Source organism: Neomonachus schauinslandi, chromosome 16 (assembly GCF_002201575.2).
Source record: "Neomonachus schauinslandi chromosome 16, ASM220157v2, whole genome shotgun sequence".
Lineage (NCBI taxonomy): Eukaryota > Metazoa > Chordata > Mammalia > Carnivora > Phocidae > Neomonachus > Neomonachus schauinslandi.
In genome coordinates, this window is record NC_058418.1 from 33,006,296 (window position 1) to 33,026,185 (window position 19,890).

The window sequence follows — 19,890 nt, forward strand, 5'->3', positions numbered from 1 at the left end:
AGGGGGGGGGCGGCGGCGGGGGCGGCGGCGGCGGCGGCGGCGGCGCGGGGGCCGGGGGCAGGGAGGTGGCCGCAGCAGCGGCGGCGGTGGCTGCCGGCTCGGCTGCCTCGGCCGGCTTGTAGGTCTTCTCGCAAATGGAGCATTTCACCAGGCCGCTGGCGCCGCTGTGCGCGCTGTGGTGCTGCGCCAGCGAGGTGAGCAGCGAGAAGCCCATCTTGCAGACGCCGCAGACGAAAGGCTTCTGTTCGGCCTGCACACACTGGTGTTCCAGCAGGTCTGTGGCCTGATGGAAGATCTTGAGACACTGCGTGCACTGGAAGGAGCGGTCGTGGCCCGCCAGGCACTGGTGCTCGTGTGGGCTGGACAGGTGCGCCAGGTCGTGACCACACACACCGCACTTGGGGCCCGGCTCGCCAGCCGCCGGCAGGGGCGCGTGCTGCGGGGGCTGGAGGCCCGGGTCCGGCTGCAGGAGGATGCCGTAGACGGCACAGCCCAGGGGGTTCTCGGCCGAGCCCGGGGGCAGCGCGTGCTCGGCCAGGGCGGGTGGTGGCTCGGCGTGGTGCTGGGGCTGCGTCTGCGGGGGCTGCTGCCAGCTTTCTGACATGCTTGGGAAGACGAAACAGGGCTTGGAGAGTAAGGGCTTCAGTTTCCCGCCGAAGGTGATCCAGCCCAGAGAGAAGCTGCCCAGGATCAGGGATGGGCAAAAACCTCAGAGGAGGCACACAAGGGGGACTGGTCAGACGGCCGGCGGCATTAACCAAGACGGACTGCCAGGCTCTGCCTACGGGACGCGGGGCTCTCGAGGGCAGGGTGCCGGGGGGCGAGGCCAGAGGGGCTCTGCCTTCCCCGATGACTGGTTCTGGAGGGAAGAGAAAAAGGGTCAGCTTGACGCCGAGATCCGCGGCTGGTCCCTGGGCCCCTCTCCCCGTTCGGCCCACACTCGCCACACTGCTGCCACATCAGGGAAGAGAGAGGGGTTCAGGGCTGGAAGACCCGCTCTCTTCACCCATGACCAAAGAAGTCTGCTGGCGGCTCAGCCCCTCCAGCAAAGAGAGCCTCCGGGCTCCCCAGCCTACCGCCAGCCCTCTGTAGCCAGCTGTCTCACAGATAAGGGTCTGGGATGATCTGCGCATAATACAAAGAAGTCATAAATTCTGCTCATGCTCCAAAGGAAGAGGGAGGCCCATGGCGTCCAAACCGATTTCAGCAGCGTAACTTTTTTTGGAAACAAAATTCTTACTTGGAAGCCCAATATGTTATTAGATAAAAGCAGAGAGGCACTGGTGGAGGACGCCCCGAGGCCTTCGAGCTCCTTTCCCCTGGCTGCCCTGAATCTCAACCCAGGACATCCCTGCTCAGGGTAACAGCCTGCTGAGACCGAGAACCAGGCCTCCCAGACCTGAGGGCCCAAGGGCAAACGGCCTCAGGCAGCCAATATTTAAAACAACTACAGGAACCGAGGACCATCTCAAAAAACTGATTTTGTGAGGGGCTGACCCACATCCCTCTCAACTATCCCCTAGGCCCTCTATCCTGACCACGTGCCTGTTCTTCCTCCACCCAACAGTTAGGATGGCCTTGCAGAGACCTGAGCCAATATATGATGGGGTAACGATGATAGGTCCATAGACCCACCCAGCCTGGAGGGCTCCACAGCAGAACATCCCCGCTCTAGTTATCTCCCAGAGCACCCAAAACTCCTAAATCCTCTGAATCTGACAGTGCCAAGGCCCGCAGGAAAAAGTGGGCAATCGGGAGTTTGCCTCGGCGATGTGGGAAGTAGCATGCTAAGCACAGAGCATTTCTCCTCTTCCCAGGACAACCTGGAAAAGACAACCTTTCCAGAGGCAACCCCATTCCCTTGCTCCAAGTCTCTAACATTTTGGGTAATCCATGGAAGGGAAAGACCACCCAGCCCAGGCAAATCTCTAACTCACCACTTTGTGGCAGCAGAAGGTAATGAGAGCGAGAGGGAGGAACTTTTAGAATTACATGCAACCCACTTTCAGGTTTCCAGCTCCTCTGCCTCAAACATTGAAAAGTTTCTAAGTTTTCTCCTGAGGGAAAGAGGAGAAAAAAAGGGGATGCCTTCACAGGCCAGCCCTGCCTCTAACTGTTCTGCCAAAGAAACCTAAGAGTCAGGTGAAAAACTGTCACCCACAGCATCTTCCGGGTAGGAAAAAAGGAAAGGAGCCGCTGCTCGTGGTGGACGCAGCAGGTTGCATGAACAAGCAGGTAGGAAGCCTCCCCAGGAAAGAGGGAAGAGGGGCTACTCTGAGCGCAGTCTAGGTCCGGATGAGCCAACCCAGATGAATTTTTTTTTTTTTTCCGGCATGAATGGCTGCCAGAACCAGGGTCCCGGATCCTGGGCCCCCAGCTCAGCTGCCCACCCCTGCCCACTTCCAGGAAGGTGCGACCCGGAGGCCTCTCTGATCATTCCGCAAAGAGGAGAGACCAGGGTAACGGAGGCAAAGGGAGGCCCCCACCTGCGCCCCACGCCAGCCCTTCCTCCTCCCTGGGAACCCGAATGAAAGGCGATCACCTCCCCGCCGGCACTGCCCGCCAGACCGGCTGGGCTGCCTCCTGTCAGCCCTCACCAGGAACGGCCAGGCCGCTACGGGCCAGAGCGCCGGCCCCGCGGGCGATTGGGCCCGAGGAAGGCCCCAGGGCCGCAGGCTGGGCCCGGTTAGTAGCTACGCGCCCCGGCTGGCCTGGGGCCGCCCCAGAGCTCAGGAGGCCGCCGGGTCGGGCGGGAGGTGGAAGGGGGGGAGGTGGTGGTGGTGGCGGGCGGGCCGGCTGGGGAAGGGGTGCGGCGGGCGCGGGAGTGGCCCCCAGACGCAGCCCCGGGCGCCCCGCCGCTCACCTGCTCCAGGCCGCCCGCGGGGTCAGGCGCGGGGCGAGTGGCGACCGGCTGCTCTCTCGGCCGCCCCTTTATTCCGGCTCCGGCGGCGGCGGCGCGGCCTACGCGCACTGCCAATCCCCGGCCTCGAGTAGCGGCGGCGGCCGGCCCGGGGGCGGGGAACGGGCTAGCGGCGGCCGGAACCGAGGAAGCGACGTGCGTGGCCGGGATAGCGGGGCCAGGGCGGAGGAGCGCCGGGAGGGCGGGCGGACGGACCGACGGCCTTGCAGAGACCGGCGGACAGGCGGGCGGCGCGGGGGCCAGGGAGGCGGGGCCGGGGGAGGAGCGGCAGCCGGGGCGGCGGCGGCTGCGGGAGGAGCGGGCGGCACGGAGCGAGGCCGCCCCCTGCCGGGGACCCCGCGGCCGGGCCGGGTCGGACAGTCGGGCGTGCGGGGTGGCTCTCCAGTTGCCTGACCTGCACGCCTCAGCGGACCCAGGGAGGGCGCCCGGCTTCCGACCAACCTGCTCGGCCTTGGGGGAGGGGGCTCCCGCGACCCGACCTGCGACCCGACGCCCGCGCTTGAGAGGAGGGGCCTCCTAGACCCTCTGATCTTCTGGAACTGACCCGCTTCTGACTGCTCAGCTTGCTCTTAGGAGACGGGCCCCTGGAGCTCGGGCTCTGGACCGGCTTGAGGAGGGGGCTCCCGGACCTCTGATCCCGTCCGGGCCTCGAGGGCAGGGATCTCCGCTGGGTCTAGGGCGCTGACCGCTGACCCAGGGACCGTCCGTGGCTAGGAGGTCTGGTCTCGGATGGCTGCTGACAGAGGAGGGAACAGAGAGGCCAGGGCCCAGAGCGATCTGTGAAATGGGCACACAGAGGCTAGGGGTGGGATTCCGGGAGGCTCCAGGTAGCCGTCAAGGCGCTGCGAGCTGGCAGGCAGCGTGGTCTGGGTGTAGAGTCCCGCCCGAGTCCGGCGGGGCCCCGCCCCTTCAGGCCCCGCCCCGAGGCGGTGCTTCTCCGGGCCCCGCCCCGGGAGGGCACTTCCGGCACGGCGGAATTCCGGGTGCGATCGCTCGCGGATACCGACTGCAGTCGTGGAGGAGGCCCCATGAGTGCGGCGCCCCTGGTGGGCTACAGCAGCAGCGGCTCGGAGGATGAGGATGAGGCCGAGGCCGGGGCCCAGGCGCGGCCGGGGACTGGAGGCTGCCGGCGGTAAGGAGCGAGGAGATCTTTCTGGGGAGGGTGCTGGTTCGCGCGACATCCCGACGGGACCCGAGCGTCTGGGGGGAAAGGGGCGATGGTGCGGAGCGGCTCTCCAGGGAAGGAAGAGGGGCACAACGGAAAAGGAGGGTCCGGAGGACAGCCCTGGACACAGCCCCAGAGTGCCCCCACCTGGCTAGGCCAAGGTTAGGAGGCAGGAAACGTGGGCTCGGGTCCAGCCTCCAGCGCTGGCCGCCGCCGGGATCTCCTGGCGCGCACCACAGCACCACCCTAGGTCTGTTTCCACATACGGAGAGTGTTTTCATCCATCCAGTAAATGCTCATGGAAGCACCCGCTCTGCGCCAGGCTGGGACACTCGGCAATGAACGAAACGGTCGAAGTCTGACTTCGTGGAGCTTCAGTTCTCAAGTGCCACCCCTGGTGCTTTGAAGAGTGCCTTTCAAGCAGTAGTATCTCTGCTGATCTCACAATAAGCTCTGTCAGGTAGAAGTACACTTTACAGATGAGGAGCCTGAGGCCCACAGCCTACACATGACCTGCTCAAGACCCCAAAGCTAGGAAGCACTACTCCAGTTCAGGCTTGTCCACTGTTCAGGGAATGTGACCTCTGAACCACACGCTGCTGCCTGCCCAGTTGTTTCCCATGCTCCCAGCTAAAGTCGGCCTCCTGGGCCTGTGGGGAGACCCCAGTGAGACAGTACTGGGGAAAGAGCTTTGTGGTTATCTAAAAGCTGCTTCCAGCCCCTGGTGGGAAATTGATGTGCACAGTCACCCTGGATAAGGGGTTACGACTTTTGCTGTGGGTGCAGAGGTGGAGAATGCCAGGAGGCTAAGTGTGCTCGTTTCCTTTCTCTCTTGCAGTGCCCAGAGCCCCCTTCCCAGCCAGCGGTTGCCGGTACCCGACAGTGTGCTGCACATGTTCCTAGACACCGAGGAGGAGCCTGAGGATGACCGGGAAAAACATGGGGGCCGGGTGCGCACCTTCCCCCACGAGCGGGGCAACTGGGCCACGCATGTCTATGTGCCATGTGAGTAACATGTAAAGGGCGAGTGACTGAGACTGATAGGTGCCTCTTGATGGGAGGAAGCTGGCCCCAACCAGGAGGAACAAGCCAGAAACCTCTGACATGGATGGTAGGAGAGAGGTGGACTTAGCAGAGACAGAATGAGTTTTAAGAATTGGGGAGTTTTTCTGTAAACTTGTTTTCAAAAAATTTCGAATTCGTTGCCTGAAATATTTTTTTAATTAACCCTGGGTATAATGTTTTCCCACTCATGAGGGGGTGACCAAGGGAGGGTCTAGGGCAGTGTCAAGGCCATCCCGGAGTGTGGCTGCAGCTGGCAATTTATTCCTGAGAGGACCCTGGATGTGCTGGGGCAGGTCCCCCTCCCGCCCCCACCAGCCCCCATGAGTAAGTGGCAGGCAAAAAATGCCCAGGCGTTGGAGTCAGACCTCACTTCACTACCCAGTACTCTGGGCACCCTTTAGTAAGTTACTGGACTTCCCAGAGCTTCAGTTTCCTTATCTCTAAAATGGGGATTATAGAAATCCCTATCTCCTAGGACTGTTGTGAAGATTAAATCAGATCATTTATGTCAGGCTCTTAACACAATACACAGTAGGTGGTGGCTCTTAGTATTTTGTGTTCGATCAGGTCAACTCAGAGCCTCCATTCCCCATCCACAGAATGAGAATGATTCTCTATACTGCCTACCCACCAGGGCACTGGAACAAATTGACTAATAGACTGGGTGTGAGCAGACCGTTACCCATGCAGCTCCCACATTTGGTTAAAAAAAAAAGAAGAATATGTGAACATACAGTGGTGGTCATTGTAGTGTTCTTCGTCTTTGTGAAAAATTAGGAGCATTCTAAACATTTATCAGGAGATTCTAAACGTCTAATAGGTGACTGATAAAGGAAGTGCTGTTGGTGATATGGATTACTGTGAACCTGTGATCAGCTTGTCCTCTGCACTGAGAGGAAGCTATCCAACATGTAGTGTTACATAAAGAAAGCCAGTGGAAGGGACACCTGGGTGGCTCAGTCGGTTAAGCATCTGCCTTCGACTCAGGTCATGATCCCAGGGTTCTGGGATCGAGCCCCGCATCGGGCTCCCTGCTCCGCGGGGAGTCTGCTTCTCCCTCTGCCTGCTGCTCCCCCCTGCTCATGCTCTCTCTCTTTCTCTGACCAATAAATAAATAAAATCTTTAAAAGAAAGAAAGAAAGAAAAAAAGCCAGTGGAAGAACAGTTTGAATGGTACACTCTCATTTTTTCAACAAATAAAATGTATACACGAGGATATGCACCGAGAAGAGGCTGGGGAGATAGGCATCCATGTCTGACAGTCTTGGAAGTGGGGTGTATGCCCCCTAGGGGAGAGGTCAAGATGATCCATCTGGAAGAAAAGTATTAGAACTTCTTTATATATCCCTTTTTATCTCATCTTTTAATTTTTTTAATTTTTTTATTTTTTAGAGATTTTATTTATTTGTTTGACAGAGAGAGACACAGCGAGAGAGGGAACACAAGCAGGCGGAGTGGGAGAGGGAGAAGCAGGCTTCCCACCGAGCAGGGAGCCTGATGCGGGGCTTGATCCCAGGATCCTGGGATCGTGACCTGAGCCGAAGGCAGACGCTTAACGACTGAGCCACCCAGGCGCCCCATCTCATCTTTTTAAAGTTTCTGTTCTTGGGGTGCCTGGCTGGCTCAGTCGAAAGGGCATGCGACTCTATCTCGGGGTGATGAGTTCGAGCCCCTCATCGGGTGTGGAGATTACCAAAAAATAAATAGACTTTAAATAAATAAATTAATTAAATTAAATTAAATTTCCATTCTCGAGAGTGTACCTTTTACAATGGACATAATTTTGTAACATGCACATTTGTAACTTATAAATAAATACACGTTTGTTGCACATATGTGTGCAAGTTTGTTTGACTAATGGCCCAGGTGATCACAATAGTTTGGAGACTGCTCGATGCTCTAGGTGATAGGATTTTGGGGGGCCCTGCTCTCTCCTTGGCATATTTCCTTTTTTACTTGAATTCTTTACAATGAGCATACGTGTGTTACTTCTATAACCACAAAATCATGTTAAAATAGATAGAGCTAGGCTGCTCTCAAAGTAATTTCCCCCCAAAATCCCGAGTAGCGAAGGCCTTTCTCGGCCGTCTGGGGTTCTTCATTCAGCCACACGGCCCTGGCTAAGAGAATGGCCCGCCCTCTCCACTCCCCTTACAGATGAGACCAGGGAGGAGTTCCTGGACCTGCTGGACCTGCTGCTGTCCCACGCCCAGACCTATGTCCCCCGGCTGGTGCAGATGGAGGCGTTCCACCTCAGCCTGTCCCAGAGCGTGGTGCTGCGGCATCATTGGATCCTCCCGTTCGTGCAGGCTCTGAAAGACCGCATGGCCTCCTTCCCGCGGTGAGTGCCTGGCTCTTCCTCTGCCTCTCCCCTCTTCTCCTCCCCTTGGCTCCTCTTCCTGTCCTAAGCTACTGTGGGGGTGTAGGTGTGGGGTGTGCTTCCCCAGCCAGCAGGCCAGACCTGGAGGTTAGAACACCGAACATCTCCTGGACCTGCCTGCCGTATACCCCGTCTTGGGCGACTTTGGACAGGCCACAGAAGCTCTGGAAACCTCGCGTCCTTACCTGCGGGCAGGTCATGGTAGCCGCCTCCAAGGGGACCTATGGAGAGTGAAATGAGGTCATGCAGGCCCCTGCTTGGCGAAGGATGGGAACTGGACCCCGCCTCTGGTTTGGTCTGCCAGCCTAGGACTTCTCCTTCTTCCTACCAGAGTGCCTTTCCTCCTACACTTGGCCAGATCGAAGCCCTGCCCCTTCCTTGAGGCTCTCCGATTTGGCATCTCCCCCAGAGTTCCTCAGTCCTGGGGATCATCCAATGCTGGGGCAGTTTATACCCCCGTGCTCATTTCATTCATATCCAGTCCTTGGCCCCTTTGGAGCCAAGCACCCGCAGGCCCAGGAATGCGACTTCTCTCTGAATACCCCACGTGTCTTCTCCAGATGCTTTGCTGACTATAGGCATCAAATGGATGTTTGTTGAACAACTGAGCAGGAGAGAGGGATCCTCTGAATGTTAGTTCCAGAAGGAGCCCAAGAAGCCATCCAGGTGGTGGTTTTATTTGCAGAGCCCTTGCTTCAAATGAGGTGTTACCCAAAAGCCTGGACATGTAGATGTGTAGGAGAAAAACGAAGTCTTCCAGAGCGCAAGCCCCACTCCCACAGTGCAGGAGGCCTCAGGCCCAAGAATTCCATAGACGCACTCTGCCCAGGTAGGGAACTGCCCATTCGGTTCAGCCCTTTCTGGGGGCCAGTAGAGGAAGGGATTTGCTCTAGTTCAGTCATTCGGAGAATCAGGACTAACACTTATCTCTGCACCTCATTCAGTGCCCATCCCACCCCACCATTCCCGTTTTTTTTATCATTGCTACCAAATTGACTGAGCAATATGTATATTAGTCAGGACTCCCTTGGTCACAGATACCAGAGATCCAACCCAAAGTGGCTTAAACTGAGGGGGAATTCATAGGCTGGTATAACTAAAAAGTTCAGAAGTCACGCTGGCTTCCTGCATGAGTGGATTGGGGTGACCAGAGATGGCACCTGACTCTCACCATCTCTTAGCTCGGTGCCTCTCCGTGTGGGCTTCCTTCTCACAAAGACAAAGAAGGCCACCGGCAACTTGGGGCTGCCAGTCCACCAGCCTGGGAAGCCAGCCCTCTTTTCTAATAGCTTCAGCAAAAGTCACAGGAACAACTTTGATTGGTCTGACTTGGCTAATGTGCTCTCCGTCTGTGAGGCCAGTTGGCAGAACCCTTTCCTTGAGGATGTTTCAGTTATCGGCTTCCAGCTCTGTTCTCTGGGTAAAAGTGGGATGGCAGCTGTGTGGGGGGCCACCTGACTTTGGTAAAAATGACTTATCATTGCACTGCATGCATCTGGGCTGCAAAGACCATGCGAGAACGAAACCTCTGGCGGGAAGCCATGGCTCTGGGCTCCTCGGCGTGCAGTGGTTCTTTGACTGGACAAGTCCCTTGCTGGCACCTCTGTAAACTTTGCCCACGGGCCATTGCTAGAGATAATGGTCCCTGGGGAGCGCAGATGTAGCTCATGCTCTTGCTCTCTGTGGGACCAGAGAGCAGCGCCTAGATCACCAAGCTGGCTTTCTTGATGTTCCCCTGCTAGTGCACGTGTCTCCTCTCCTGTGTCCTGGAGGAAGCCGGACTAGGTGGCCTCTTCAGGTTTGTTTGGTTGAGCCTGTGACCAAGAGTGGGCAGCAGCACACCTTTGATTCTGTTGCTGCAACCGAGGGAATGCTGTGTTCTGATTGGCCAGGCCTGGGTCAGGTATGCCCCCCCTCCCCGGGGCAGCGGGGTAGAGACCCCTCCCCCAGCACAAAATGGGGGGAGCAGCCCTCCAATACAAGATTCCTGGGAGAAGGGGGTTGGTTGGTGTCTTAGCCAGGGTTCTGTGAAGTCTCGAGTAGTGGCTACTTCCCGCTCACTAGGTCCGATCAACAGTGTCAACATCGGTGTCATGGACCAGTGTAGTGTCTTGTGTAAGCAAAAGGTGATGAGACCCTGCAAAATAAATGATGGCGTAACGGCTGGAGATGATCTACCCAAGAGGCAGGGCAGTGAAAGCGTGTTGCTGGCCTTGCCTGCTGAAAGCCCACTAATCCTGAAAGCCACTAGGCCTCGTGGTCGGGGCTGGAGAAAAATGAATTTGCCAGGCCAGTAGCCACATTCCAGGAACCAGGGGCTATGTTGATCCCGCCTGAGCAATAAAACCACATCTAGAACACCAGCTGCAATTGGAGTCACCTCTTGGTTAAACTGCTTCTAACCTGCCGTCGTTCTCCAAGACCGTCTGCCTTCCGCAAAGGCCAGATACGAGAGTAGAGTGGAGATGTGGGAATCCCCACCCCTGCGTCTTTCGAGTCCTCGGTGGTGACACTGATCTCTGCGATCCCTCCAGGGACAGAGTACTGCTTCTGATTCACTACTTTCCTAGGTGGCGGCAGTTCTGGTGGCTTCTGGTGGGCTCTCCTACCATAATCACCCTTGCTGCGTGGGTTGGAAGCGATGTGGGGGTTCTGCCAGCAGCTGGGTGCATATCCCAGTTACACACTCAGAGCTGGAGAAATAACCACAGGGTGGGGGCCCACCGAGACTAAGCTGAAACTCCGTTGGTCACCTGGCCTCCATGAGCCCCCACCCTGACTAGAGGGCCACAGTCACGTTTTGGTCTCTTGGAATTAGTTCACAGCCATTATCTGCTAGTTCCCAACAGGCCTGATTATTTCCTTTTCTCTAATGCACAATTACCTGGCAAAAGGCCAAAGATCCCTTTTGAGAAGGCTAGGAGAAAGATGAACTATAAAATTTTAGTAGTGTACCAGGGTCCTTCCTCAAAGGGACCCACCCTCCCCTTCATTCAAGGGGTCTTAGGTCCATAAACTGGCTCAAGTCTGGAAATTGAGGGTCCATGACTTTCTTTTTATGATTCGGGTTAGACTTTGTTCACTTGGCCTAGAACATTTCTGCTTGTACAGATGAAGTAAGAGTTTAGTAGGCTTCCTGTCTAGTTCACTTCTAGGAACACCGCGACAATTAGCCAGTGCCCTAGGCCTGCCTGAGACTCTGCTGTCTACCATGGTAACTACACCCACGTCTCAGCTCGGGTGTTTTCAGCTCCCTCACTGGAGCCACCTCTTGGTCCACGTTTCAGGCAACTAACCCAGCAAACTGTGAGATCCCCTTCCTAACTCCCTGAGCTGTGGCATTCACATTCATCTCTACTTAGTGAGCCCATATCACGAAATTCGGCCTGATCCAACTCTACGATGCTTGCACCACACCTTTAAAATCCATCCCCAAACACGTTCCGTGGATTTCTGCTCATGTAGATTAGAAAACTGAGGTAGTAGTTTGGAGCATGGCACATCTCCTCACGAGTCACACTTTGTACCTTAAGGGGTCTGCCGGGACTTTATAGGTCTAGAAGCAAAAGCAGGGCGCGCGCCTGGGTGGCTCAGTCCGTTAAGTGTCTGTCTTGGGCTCAGGTCATGATCCTGGGGTCCTGGGATCAAGTCCAGCGTCGGGCTCTCTGTTCAGCCAGGAGCCTGCCTCTCCCTCTGCCTCTGTCCCTTCCCCCTGCTCCTGCTTGCACGTGCGCGCTCTCTCTGTCAAATAAATAAAATCTTAAAAATAAAACAGCTTTTAAAGAAAAATAGAAGCCAAGAGGGGTAGTGGGGGTGGCTCCTGAGCAGACTCACCATCCTCCTGCCGGGCAGCTGCCTCAGTGCCAGGTGAATCCCCTCGGATGGAGGTGGAAAGGCCCAAACCACTGGGAAAGAAAGCTCGTGAGAATTGAGGGGCTCAGTGCCCCAGCTTCATCGGGGCTTCCCACGCGGTCCCATCCCAAAGGATCCCAGTCTTTCGCAGGCAGTGTCCTTCCTTGAGCTGCAGCAGCTGCTCAACTAGTTCAACTGGTTTAATTCAGCGGGATCACAGGATGCGCTTCTGCCTTTGAGTTTCTGCAGTTACAGCCCTGAGGCTATGGGGCAGGAGGCTCTCCCTTAGGGCACATCTAAAGGTTCCTAGGTCCTTGATGCTGCTTGAATTGGGAATTCGAATCCCCAAGCTCACGTTTTTCTTTTACCACTTTGTCCAGCGACGTTAAGAGCAACCAACCAATGTCACTATATTCCATAGTTTCCCCCAAATTGTTTGAAAGTATCATACAGTCACTTATCTCCTTCTAATAAATGGTTGACTGGGATTATGCAGTGCATCTCTATAATCGGTTCCCACGGGGACTACCAGTGCTCACTTTACTACTAGAAACAGAGTCAGTAGTATCTTTGAATCTAATCAGAGAGCCAATTCCAGAAGCTTCCAGAACCAGTTCAGAAGACTCAATCTTAAAATCCTGGTTTAGAACCACTCTCGGTACCAAAATCTGTGTTGGGGTTCTCCAGAGAAACAGAACCAACAGGATAGAAATAGAGACAGAGATAGAGATACAGAGAGATTTATTATAGGAATTGGCTCACACAGTAATGAAAGTCGAGAAATCCTACAATCTGCCATCCTCAAGCTGGGGAACCAGGAACGACAGTGGTATCATTCAGTCTGAGTCCAAAAGCCTGAGAATGGGGGTGGGGGGGGAGATGACTGATGGTGTAAGTCCCAATAGAGCCTAAAAGCCTAAGAACCAGGAAAGTCAACGTCCAGTGTCCAAGGGCAGGAGATGAATGTCTCCGCTCACGCAGAGAGTAGGAGTGCCAATTTGCCCTTCGCCTTTTTGTTCTGTCCAGGCCCTCAATGGATTGAATGATGCCCACCCAAATTGGGGAGGGCCATTTGCTTTATGCCGTTCACCAATTCAAATGCCAATCTTTTCCAGAAACATCCTCACAAACACACCCAGAGATAATGTTTTACCAGCCCTTTGGGCATCCTTCAGCCCAGTCAAGTTGACACATAAAATTAACCCTCACAGTTGGGCATAAGCCTCCAGTGTCCACTTCAGGATGTTTGTCAGGTCCCTTACAGAACTCTGGGTAAACTCGACACTTGACCAAGCTCCTGCTGGTTCTGTCATCCCTTACATTTTCCCCAAAAGGGATGCATTAGGAGGCCGAAGACTAACAGGGAAGCCCAGTTTGACTGAGTCTGAGCCCCTGGACAAGTTGTGAGATTCTACCCAGCGTGCTGGGGTGTTGTGTTCCATCATACGGAACCTTGGCCCGGAGGCCGTCAATGATCATTTCCTGCAATGGGATTTACCAAGTTGGTCCCTCTGAGATCTCCTAGTGTCTCAGAGAACACAAACCGGAACCAGCCAGAATGAAAGCAGTTACCTGACTGAACTTGATGGGCCCTGTGTAACTGATCTGAGGATGGGTGGGTACTTGGGTGGGCAGGTGTTTCTGCCCCATTTCCACAGCAACAGAGACCCACTTCCCCTCATTAAAGCATCATAGGTGACAGCAAGGGCTTTGGAATCAGACAGACTGAGGTTAAGATTGTGGCTCACCAAATTCAACTTCACCAAACCTCAGCTTCCGAGTCTGTAAAATGGGCATAGTTAAAGTGTCTGCATCACAGAGTCACATGAGGATGCCCTCAGCTCAGCCCCTGGCACATGGGAAATGTTCATCTGTTATCACCTCCTTGATGAAGACTTTCTCAGTTCCCATCAGTAAGATTGAAATAGTCTCAAATTGTTCATTGGGATGAACTGCTATTAATAAAAATTTTGCTAGCATCTGAATGAAGCTATGTGTTACTGCAACTGGGTGATTATGTCAGGCCTTGTCCAGCTCTAATACTTTAGGGTTCAGTTATACCACCTGTATAATAGGGTAACAAAATGAAGTGTGCAGTGAGTTAACTGTATTTTCAAAATCCTCCTTTTTAATATAAACTTTTTTTGGATTTTTTTCCTCTTATTATTCTTCCTGAAACGTGGTCTTTCCTCTTCTAAATTCCAGATTCTTCTTTACTGCCAACCGGGTAAAGATTTATACCAATCAAGAGAAAACCAGGTGAGTCTCCCCATCTGCCCCCATCTGCCCCCAGTTGCTTCCAGAAGATTCTCTGGAGTAAAGACTGAAAGGGTGCTTTGCTTCCAGCCTTGTCTGCCCCATTTTTTTCTTTGTGTTTTAACCAACTCTATGGCTACAAAAGCAGCTATTCCCAAATCTGAACCTTTCGTTAAGAAAAATAACTAGAGGAAGATGGGGGGAGGGGGGCAGAGGTAGAGAAAAACATCCCAGTGAAGTGAACAAAAGCCTGCCACTGGAAGAAACCATGGGCCCCTGCCCAGCTCTGTCCCCACTTGAACGTTTAGCTCATACTGTCACCTCCGTGACCTCTCATTTCCACGCTGTCACACGCCTGCCCTTGATAGGTCCATCCCTGGGCAGTCGTGAGGCGCCAATGAGCCCAACATGTTCCAGAAGTAGTGGAGTGGGTTGAAGCTGGGAGGTGAGGGATTAGAGATAGTGACAGTGGGCAAGTCATCTGATAAGTTTCACTGAGACCAGGAGGGTGTCCGGCTGAAGATGTGGGCTCACGGGAGGGTTTTTAAAGATGAGGGAGTGTGGGGCGCCTGGTTAAGCGACTGCCTTCGGCTCAGGTCATGATCCTGGAGTCCCGGGATCGAGTCCCGCATCGGGCTCCCTGCTCGGCAGGGAGTCTGCTTCTCCCTCTGACCCTCCTCCCTCTCATGCTCTCTGTCTCTCATTCTCTCTGTCTCAAATAAATAAATAAAATCTTTAAAAAAAAAAAGATGAGGGAGTGTGTTTGAGAGCTGAGGGGAGGGTGGCGGGTGCCCAGGAGCCACGTCCCCGAGAGAAACGGTCCAGACTCAGGAGTCATGCGACCCTGGAGAGCAAGGCCGCAGAAGCTTGGCGGTTGTAGACACGTGGCAGGGGCACATGAAGAAGTTCCTCAAGGGTCGTAAGCCCCCCCGGGAAGGAGGAGATGTGTGTTTAGGACTGGGGAAGGAAGGTTTAGGGACAGAGGAAAGAGCCAGCTCAGAGGGCAGGCAAGCGAGGCAACCAGGAGAGTGAGAGAACCAAGGCCCCCTGACCTGACTGCTTCCTTTGCCCTCCCCTGCCCCCAGGGCAGATGGTTTAGGTTCTCGGGGGCTGCATCTCATGCTCACCTTGTCTCCACTTCTGCCTTCCCCAGGACCTTTGTCGGGCTCGAGGTCACCTCTGGGCACGCCCAGTTCCTGGACCTGGTCTCGGAGGTAGACAGAGTCATGGAGGAATTTGACCTCACCACTTTCTACCAGGTAACAAACAGCCTCTTCCTCTCCATTGGCCCGCCTAAAAGTGGAATCAAACCATCCTCGAAGGAGCCCTTGTTAGAGGCAAACTGAAGAGCCCTCCAGAACTTGCCCCCGTGAAGTGTCCCGAACGCCAGCCTTCGGAGGACACAGGCCTCCAGGAGAGAGGGGAGTAGAGGGGCCGTGGCGGAGTCAGGTGCAGCCCATCGGAAGTCCGACGCTTCATAGAAATCTTATTTTATCTTCAGTATGCACAAGATTTACCCATTCTGCTCCATATGGATCCATGTTCATCTCTTTTTTAAGAAGTAGTAGTTCTCCCAAATTTTTTTTAGTAAAATTGACACACCAAGAGGAGGGGTAGCTTCCCAAACCTTCCTGCACCTCGCCCCGCCCCATGCCCTCCGGGGGTATTTCACTCCAAACTGAGTATCAGGTCCTTAAAGGGCCCTTGGTTTTGCTTGATACATTCTTTTAAAGCCTTGCTGAGGCATAGGAGTGTGAGTTTCAGTGGAAATTATTACTCATAATTTTAGACATTTTGGTTTTGTTCATTTCATCTTAGAAAGTATGTCATCTGTTGAAATGTTCTAGATCAGAAAATAGAGCCTGCGTTCTCATCCACGTCCCAGATTTAATGACTGTTAAGGGAAAGCCTCTGGAAGCAGGACTGTCTTAGTCATCTGAGTCCACCATAACGAAATACCCTAGATGGAGTGCTTTAAACAGCAGAAATTTCTTTTCCCACAATTCTGGAGCCTAGAAGTCCAAGATCAAGGTGCCATCATGGTCCGTTTCTGGCTCGGACTCCCTTCCTGACTGTGTCCTCACGGTGGAAAGAGAGGAAGCCAGCTTTCTGCCATCTCTTATACAGCCATGAATCCCAACACGAGCGCCCCCGCTTTGATAAGCTCCTCTAACCCTAATTATCTCCCAGAGGCCCCATCTCCAAATACCACTGCATTGGGAGTTGAGGCTTCAACATAGGCATCTGGCAGGTGGGGAGGGGGACAGGTTATGGACACAATTCAGTCCATAGCCGGGGCCAACCCAGAGCTATTCTATCTGCGGAGGGTGCCTGGGATCGACACTGATCAGCACTGAGGGTCTAGTCTCTCCTGGAGCAGGCCAGGGCTCCAGCAGGGATACCGTGACAAGGATCACAGACCTCCTGTCACTTCTGGACGGGCCAAGGCATCCAGGTGACCGCCTGCCTCCCTGCTGTTCCTCTGCAGGACCCTTCATTCCACGTCAGTCTGGCCTGGTGTGTGGGTGACGCGCGTCTCCCCCTAGAAGGGCGGTGCCTACGGGAACTACAGGTAAATTCCCGGGCGGGAGCACGGAGGGTGCCCAACGCCAGGAGTGATGGGCCACATGTTGGGGAGGGGGAGGGATGCCGGCAGGCCCTGAGGATTATGCATGCAAACCAGAATCTGGGGGAGGAGACCCCTATCACCTTACCTTGCTACTCAAAGGGCAGGCCCATGGCCACAGCCCCCGGGAGCCTATTAGCAATCCAGACTCTTTGGCCCCAACCCAGACCTAAGAAATCAAAATTGCATTTTAACAAGATCTCTAGGGATTTGTGTGCACGTTAAAACTTGAGAAGCACTGCCCTACACCACTGATCTGAGAGAATGCTGTAGGCTTCTCTTGAAGTCCTAGCCCTTCGCCCAGAGGTCGAAGGCTCGGGTGCCCAGCAGGGCCCGGCAGGTGTTGGAAATGAGTGAAACATGCCAGGCGTAAGGCGCATCCACCCCGTAGCCTTCCTGTTCCGATAAGCAGATGAGACGGTTCACTTTTCCGTCAGTGCCTTCCGAGGAGCTGATACTCCTCCACCGCTGGGAGAGTTTAGCGTGGGGAATGTTGCCATGTAGGACTGTGGACCAAGTGTTGCTAGCACTTCTGTTTTTCAAGGGAGACCAGAAATCCAGATTTTTATGTGCAGTCTCTCATTTTCAAATGTTAGCACTAATGTGACTTTTTTTTAAAAACATGTTGCAAGCCAAGCAAAGTGTGTGCAGGAGGATAGAGGCCCTGGGCCATTAGCAAGCAGCCACTTCTGCTCTTGGCCTAATCATGCTGTGGGGGCAAAGAGCCCTGGTTTCGGGCTCCAGCAGACCCCATCCCAGTTTTATTGGGTTCTGAGTGTCCATTTCCTCCTCTGCAAAGTTGGGATGATAGGTCCCACTTCCCCAGATGGCAGAGCTGATGAGACAAGACACCTAAGCGCAGAGTCTAGGGCCTGCCCGGCCCTCAGCCTCCCTGCATGGTGCCTAACCCCTGAAGGATTTTAGTAGGCTGGTCTTGTTCGCAGTGCCCTCTGGGTCCGATTCCCCTAATGTGACTGTCCTTTCTCGGCTCCCGGTGGAAGAACATCGTGGATGAGTTTGAAGACCCCGAGATGGTGCTGCGCGCGCATGCTGAGCTGGTCCGCTGCAAGTCCGGGAACAAGTTCTTCTCGATGCCTTTGAAGTGAGCACCACAGACTCTCAGCCCAGGCCCCTCTGCAGGCGAGGCAGAGATGGAGAAGCCTGCCCCAAGCCCTGGGGAGGCTCTTAGCCTCCCAGTGCACTGGGAGGCGTGGTCTGGAGCGCAGCCACTGCCCGTCCTCCCTGGGGGCTGGTTCAGGCTGGTTCGCTCCTGGCCGGTTTGGGTTGCAGGTCCGGCCCTGCGGTGTGTGGTCATTGTCAGGAATCACCAGTAGAGGGCAGCCTGGGCTTCCTAGTTCTAGATCTGTGGTCTGTGGTCATGCCACACACAAAAAAAACGTCAGGGTCACCCCAGCGAGCCCACCCAGACTCAGCCAGCACCCCCACTGTAGCCCCTCCAACAAACTGCCCCTCCCCCACACCCTCCCCCCATCAGCTATTTGCATTTGGAGGCCATTGGCCTCCATCAGGGTTCTTTAAACCCTCATGCCCTGGCTCTTCCCCACTCGCGCTGGACATACGGTGTTTTAATGGGTCTGTCACCCTCCCTCCCTGAAGCGCATTGCTTTTATTTATTTATTTTTGGTCTCCCCCTCCAGTGCCAACAGAGGCCATCTCAGGGCCAAGGTGCAGAGTGCTCATTTGTGCTTCTGCCTCAGTTTTCTCCACCCCTGCCTCCCACTCACACCCAGCCATGTGCCTGGGGAGCCGGGAGCAGATGTTTCATTTTGGCCTGGCTGGTGGCGGCTCTAAGGCAGCCCTCCAATGCTCTGTGACCTCTGGTTTCTCATCGGCTTTCCCAAAGAGGCGGAGAGGCAAGGCCTTCCCCCCACTTCTCTTTCCTCCGCCTCCAGCCGCCTGCCAAGGGCATTCTGAGCAGGGCTCGGAGGACGGGCCAGGGGGTGCCCAGGGCTTTTATTTTCCATCAGGCCTTCACCAGAGCAAAAGACCAGTCCCCTCCAGTTGTCATCTGCATCTCTAGTGACAGAAAGATATTTTTATGTTACAGGTTTCAATTATGTTCAAATAAAAATTGTGGTTTTAATTTTGGATTTTGTTTGGGACTGCTGTTCAGCTAGGTAACAAGATGACTGTCCTCTGCCCGCACCTTCTCCCGCATACCTCACAGTGGGGGCAGGGGGGGACTCTTGGGAGTCCCCGTTATGGCTTCTGAGGCCTTGAGTGGCATTAATGGTGCCTCAGCAAAATGACGGTGGGGTCACCGGCCTGCCAGGCCTGCACCCCAGACAAGTGGCACAGACCACATCTAGCCCAGGGCAGGGCCTGTGGCGGGGGGTGGGGGGGAACCCCGACTCCTCATCGGTGTAAGCACAGACATTCAGACCTGACGCTGCTATAACACGTCCAGAGCACTTTCTAGAACCATCTCATCTGTCCTCCCAGTAACCCCCCCTGAAAAGTAAACCGGGGAGGAATGAGTATTCCACTTGTGCAGAACAGCTTAAATGCCTTCTCTCTCTGGTCCACCCTGACCTCAGTCCTGCCCCGGGGCTCCCGGTCAGGACAGCCATCCCCCGCCTCACCCCAGGCCTGAGGAAAGGGGACCTGTCACTCTGGCTCCCACTTCTGCTTCCCGCACCTCTGCGCTCTCCGAGGCAAGCTCCCAGTCACCGCCCAAAGACACAGGAAATCACGTTCGTACCTTGTTCCCCAGCCCCACTGCACGCATCTGCTGATTCAACTCCAACCGGGCAGTCGGCGGTGCCTATGGATTTTGAGGTCACCCTGGAAAGGGAAAGGAAGCCTGGCCTCCTTCCTAGCATGCAAGGAACACAGCAAATGTGCCGTGCAGCCAGCACTGAGGGCCACCAGCTCTGTGTCGGGATGCTTGGGGACGGGGGCGGGGGGGGCAGGCAGGGCGTGCAGAGAAGGATCCCCATCCCCAACTCAAGAAAACGTCACCCAATCTCCTGCAGGTTCCAACCTCAGCAGGGAAGCCAGCCTCCACCAAGGCCCGCTCTGTCGGCCCAGACCACCCGATTTTCCTCATCAGGGGCACTGGCTCTCCCCAGGAGGGCAGCACCACCATGAACAGACCTAGGCGGACTGGCCAGGCCAGTCCCAGCAGAGGATGTGGCCCGGATGGAATTACAGTGCGGCAACTTTAAGAAATGGGCCAAGATCAATAAGGGGCTCATCAGTGGGGAATGGCAGGTGGTGACAGAGGAAGGAAGCCGGAGAGTTGCTGAGGGGGGAGGCTGGGCAGGCTGGGCAGGCTGGGCAGGCTGGGCGGCGGGGGCCTGGCGGGAGCCCAGACCCTGAGTGTGCAGCCGGAGCCAGGCCGCCCGTTCCCCAGCGCTCCGCTGACAGAGCAGAAGCAGCTGGGGCTCTTCCATAAGAGGAGATGTGATCAGAAGACAGAAGACAAGCCCAGCACAGGCCGGGGTCCACCCCTTGGCAGGCTTGGCTCGGAAGAGAGAGATGCTCCTGATGGGGATTTTATCACACCAAAGAGAGCACAAAATCCACACTTGTGGCCCTGGTGTCCTCAGATGTTCCCGGCAGGGCAGGGAAGTGATCTTCGAGGCCGCCTTGGCACCTTTCCA

The 19,890-nt window shown here is 55.2% G+C and overlaps 2 protein-coding genes across 4 annotated transcripts in view; one reads left to right on the forward strand and one right to left on the reverse strand.

Moving 5' to 3' along the window:
- Window positions 1–817, reverse strand: part of ZNF319 (zinc finger protein 319) — a 3,706-nt gene extending 2,889 nt beyond the window's left edge. Inside the window, exon 1 of the mRNA XM_044922266.1 lies at window positions 73–817. Coding sequence (XP_044778201.1) covers window positions 73–604 — 532 coding nt within the window. The 5' untranslated portion in view covers window positions 605–817. The remainder of the gene's footprint in view (window positions 1–72) is intronic.
- A 3,078-nt stretch (window positions 818–3,895) lies between these two features.
- On the forward strand, window positions 3,896–18,367 carry USB1 (U6 snRNA biogenesis phosphodiesterase 1). 3 transcript variants are annotated; one of them, XM_021704345.1, is made up of 7 exons: window positions 3,896–4,052; window positions 4,924–5,090; window positions 7,308–7,491; window positions 13,588–13,641; window positions 14,792–14,897; window positions 16,127–16,210; window positions 17,266–18,367. In XM_021704345.1, the coding sequence occupies exons 1-7, from the start codon at window positions 3,949–3,951 to the stop codon at window positions 17,368–17,370; spliced, it is 804 nt and encodes a 267-aa protein (XP_021560020.1). In that variant the 5' UTR covers window positions 3,896–3,948; the 3' UTR covers window positions 17,371–18,367. The 3 variants fall into 3 exon arrangements, with proteins under 3 accessions (XP_021560020.1, XP_021560027.1, XP_044778099.1); XM_021704352.1 differs by having other exon boundaries at window positions 16,127–16,209; window positions 17,258–17,358; XM_044922164.1 differs by lacking the exon at window positions 13,588–13,641.
- Window positions 18,368–19,890: the final 1,523 nt, after the last annotated feature.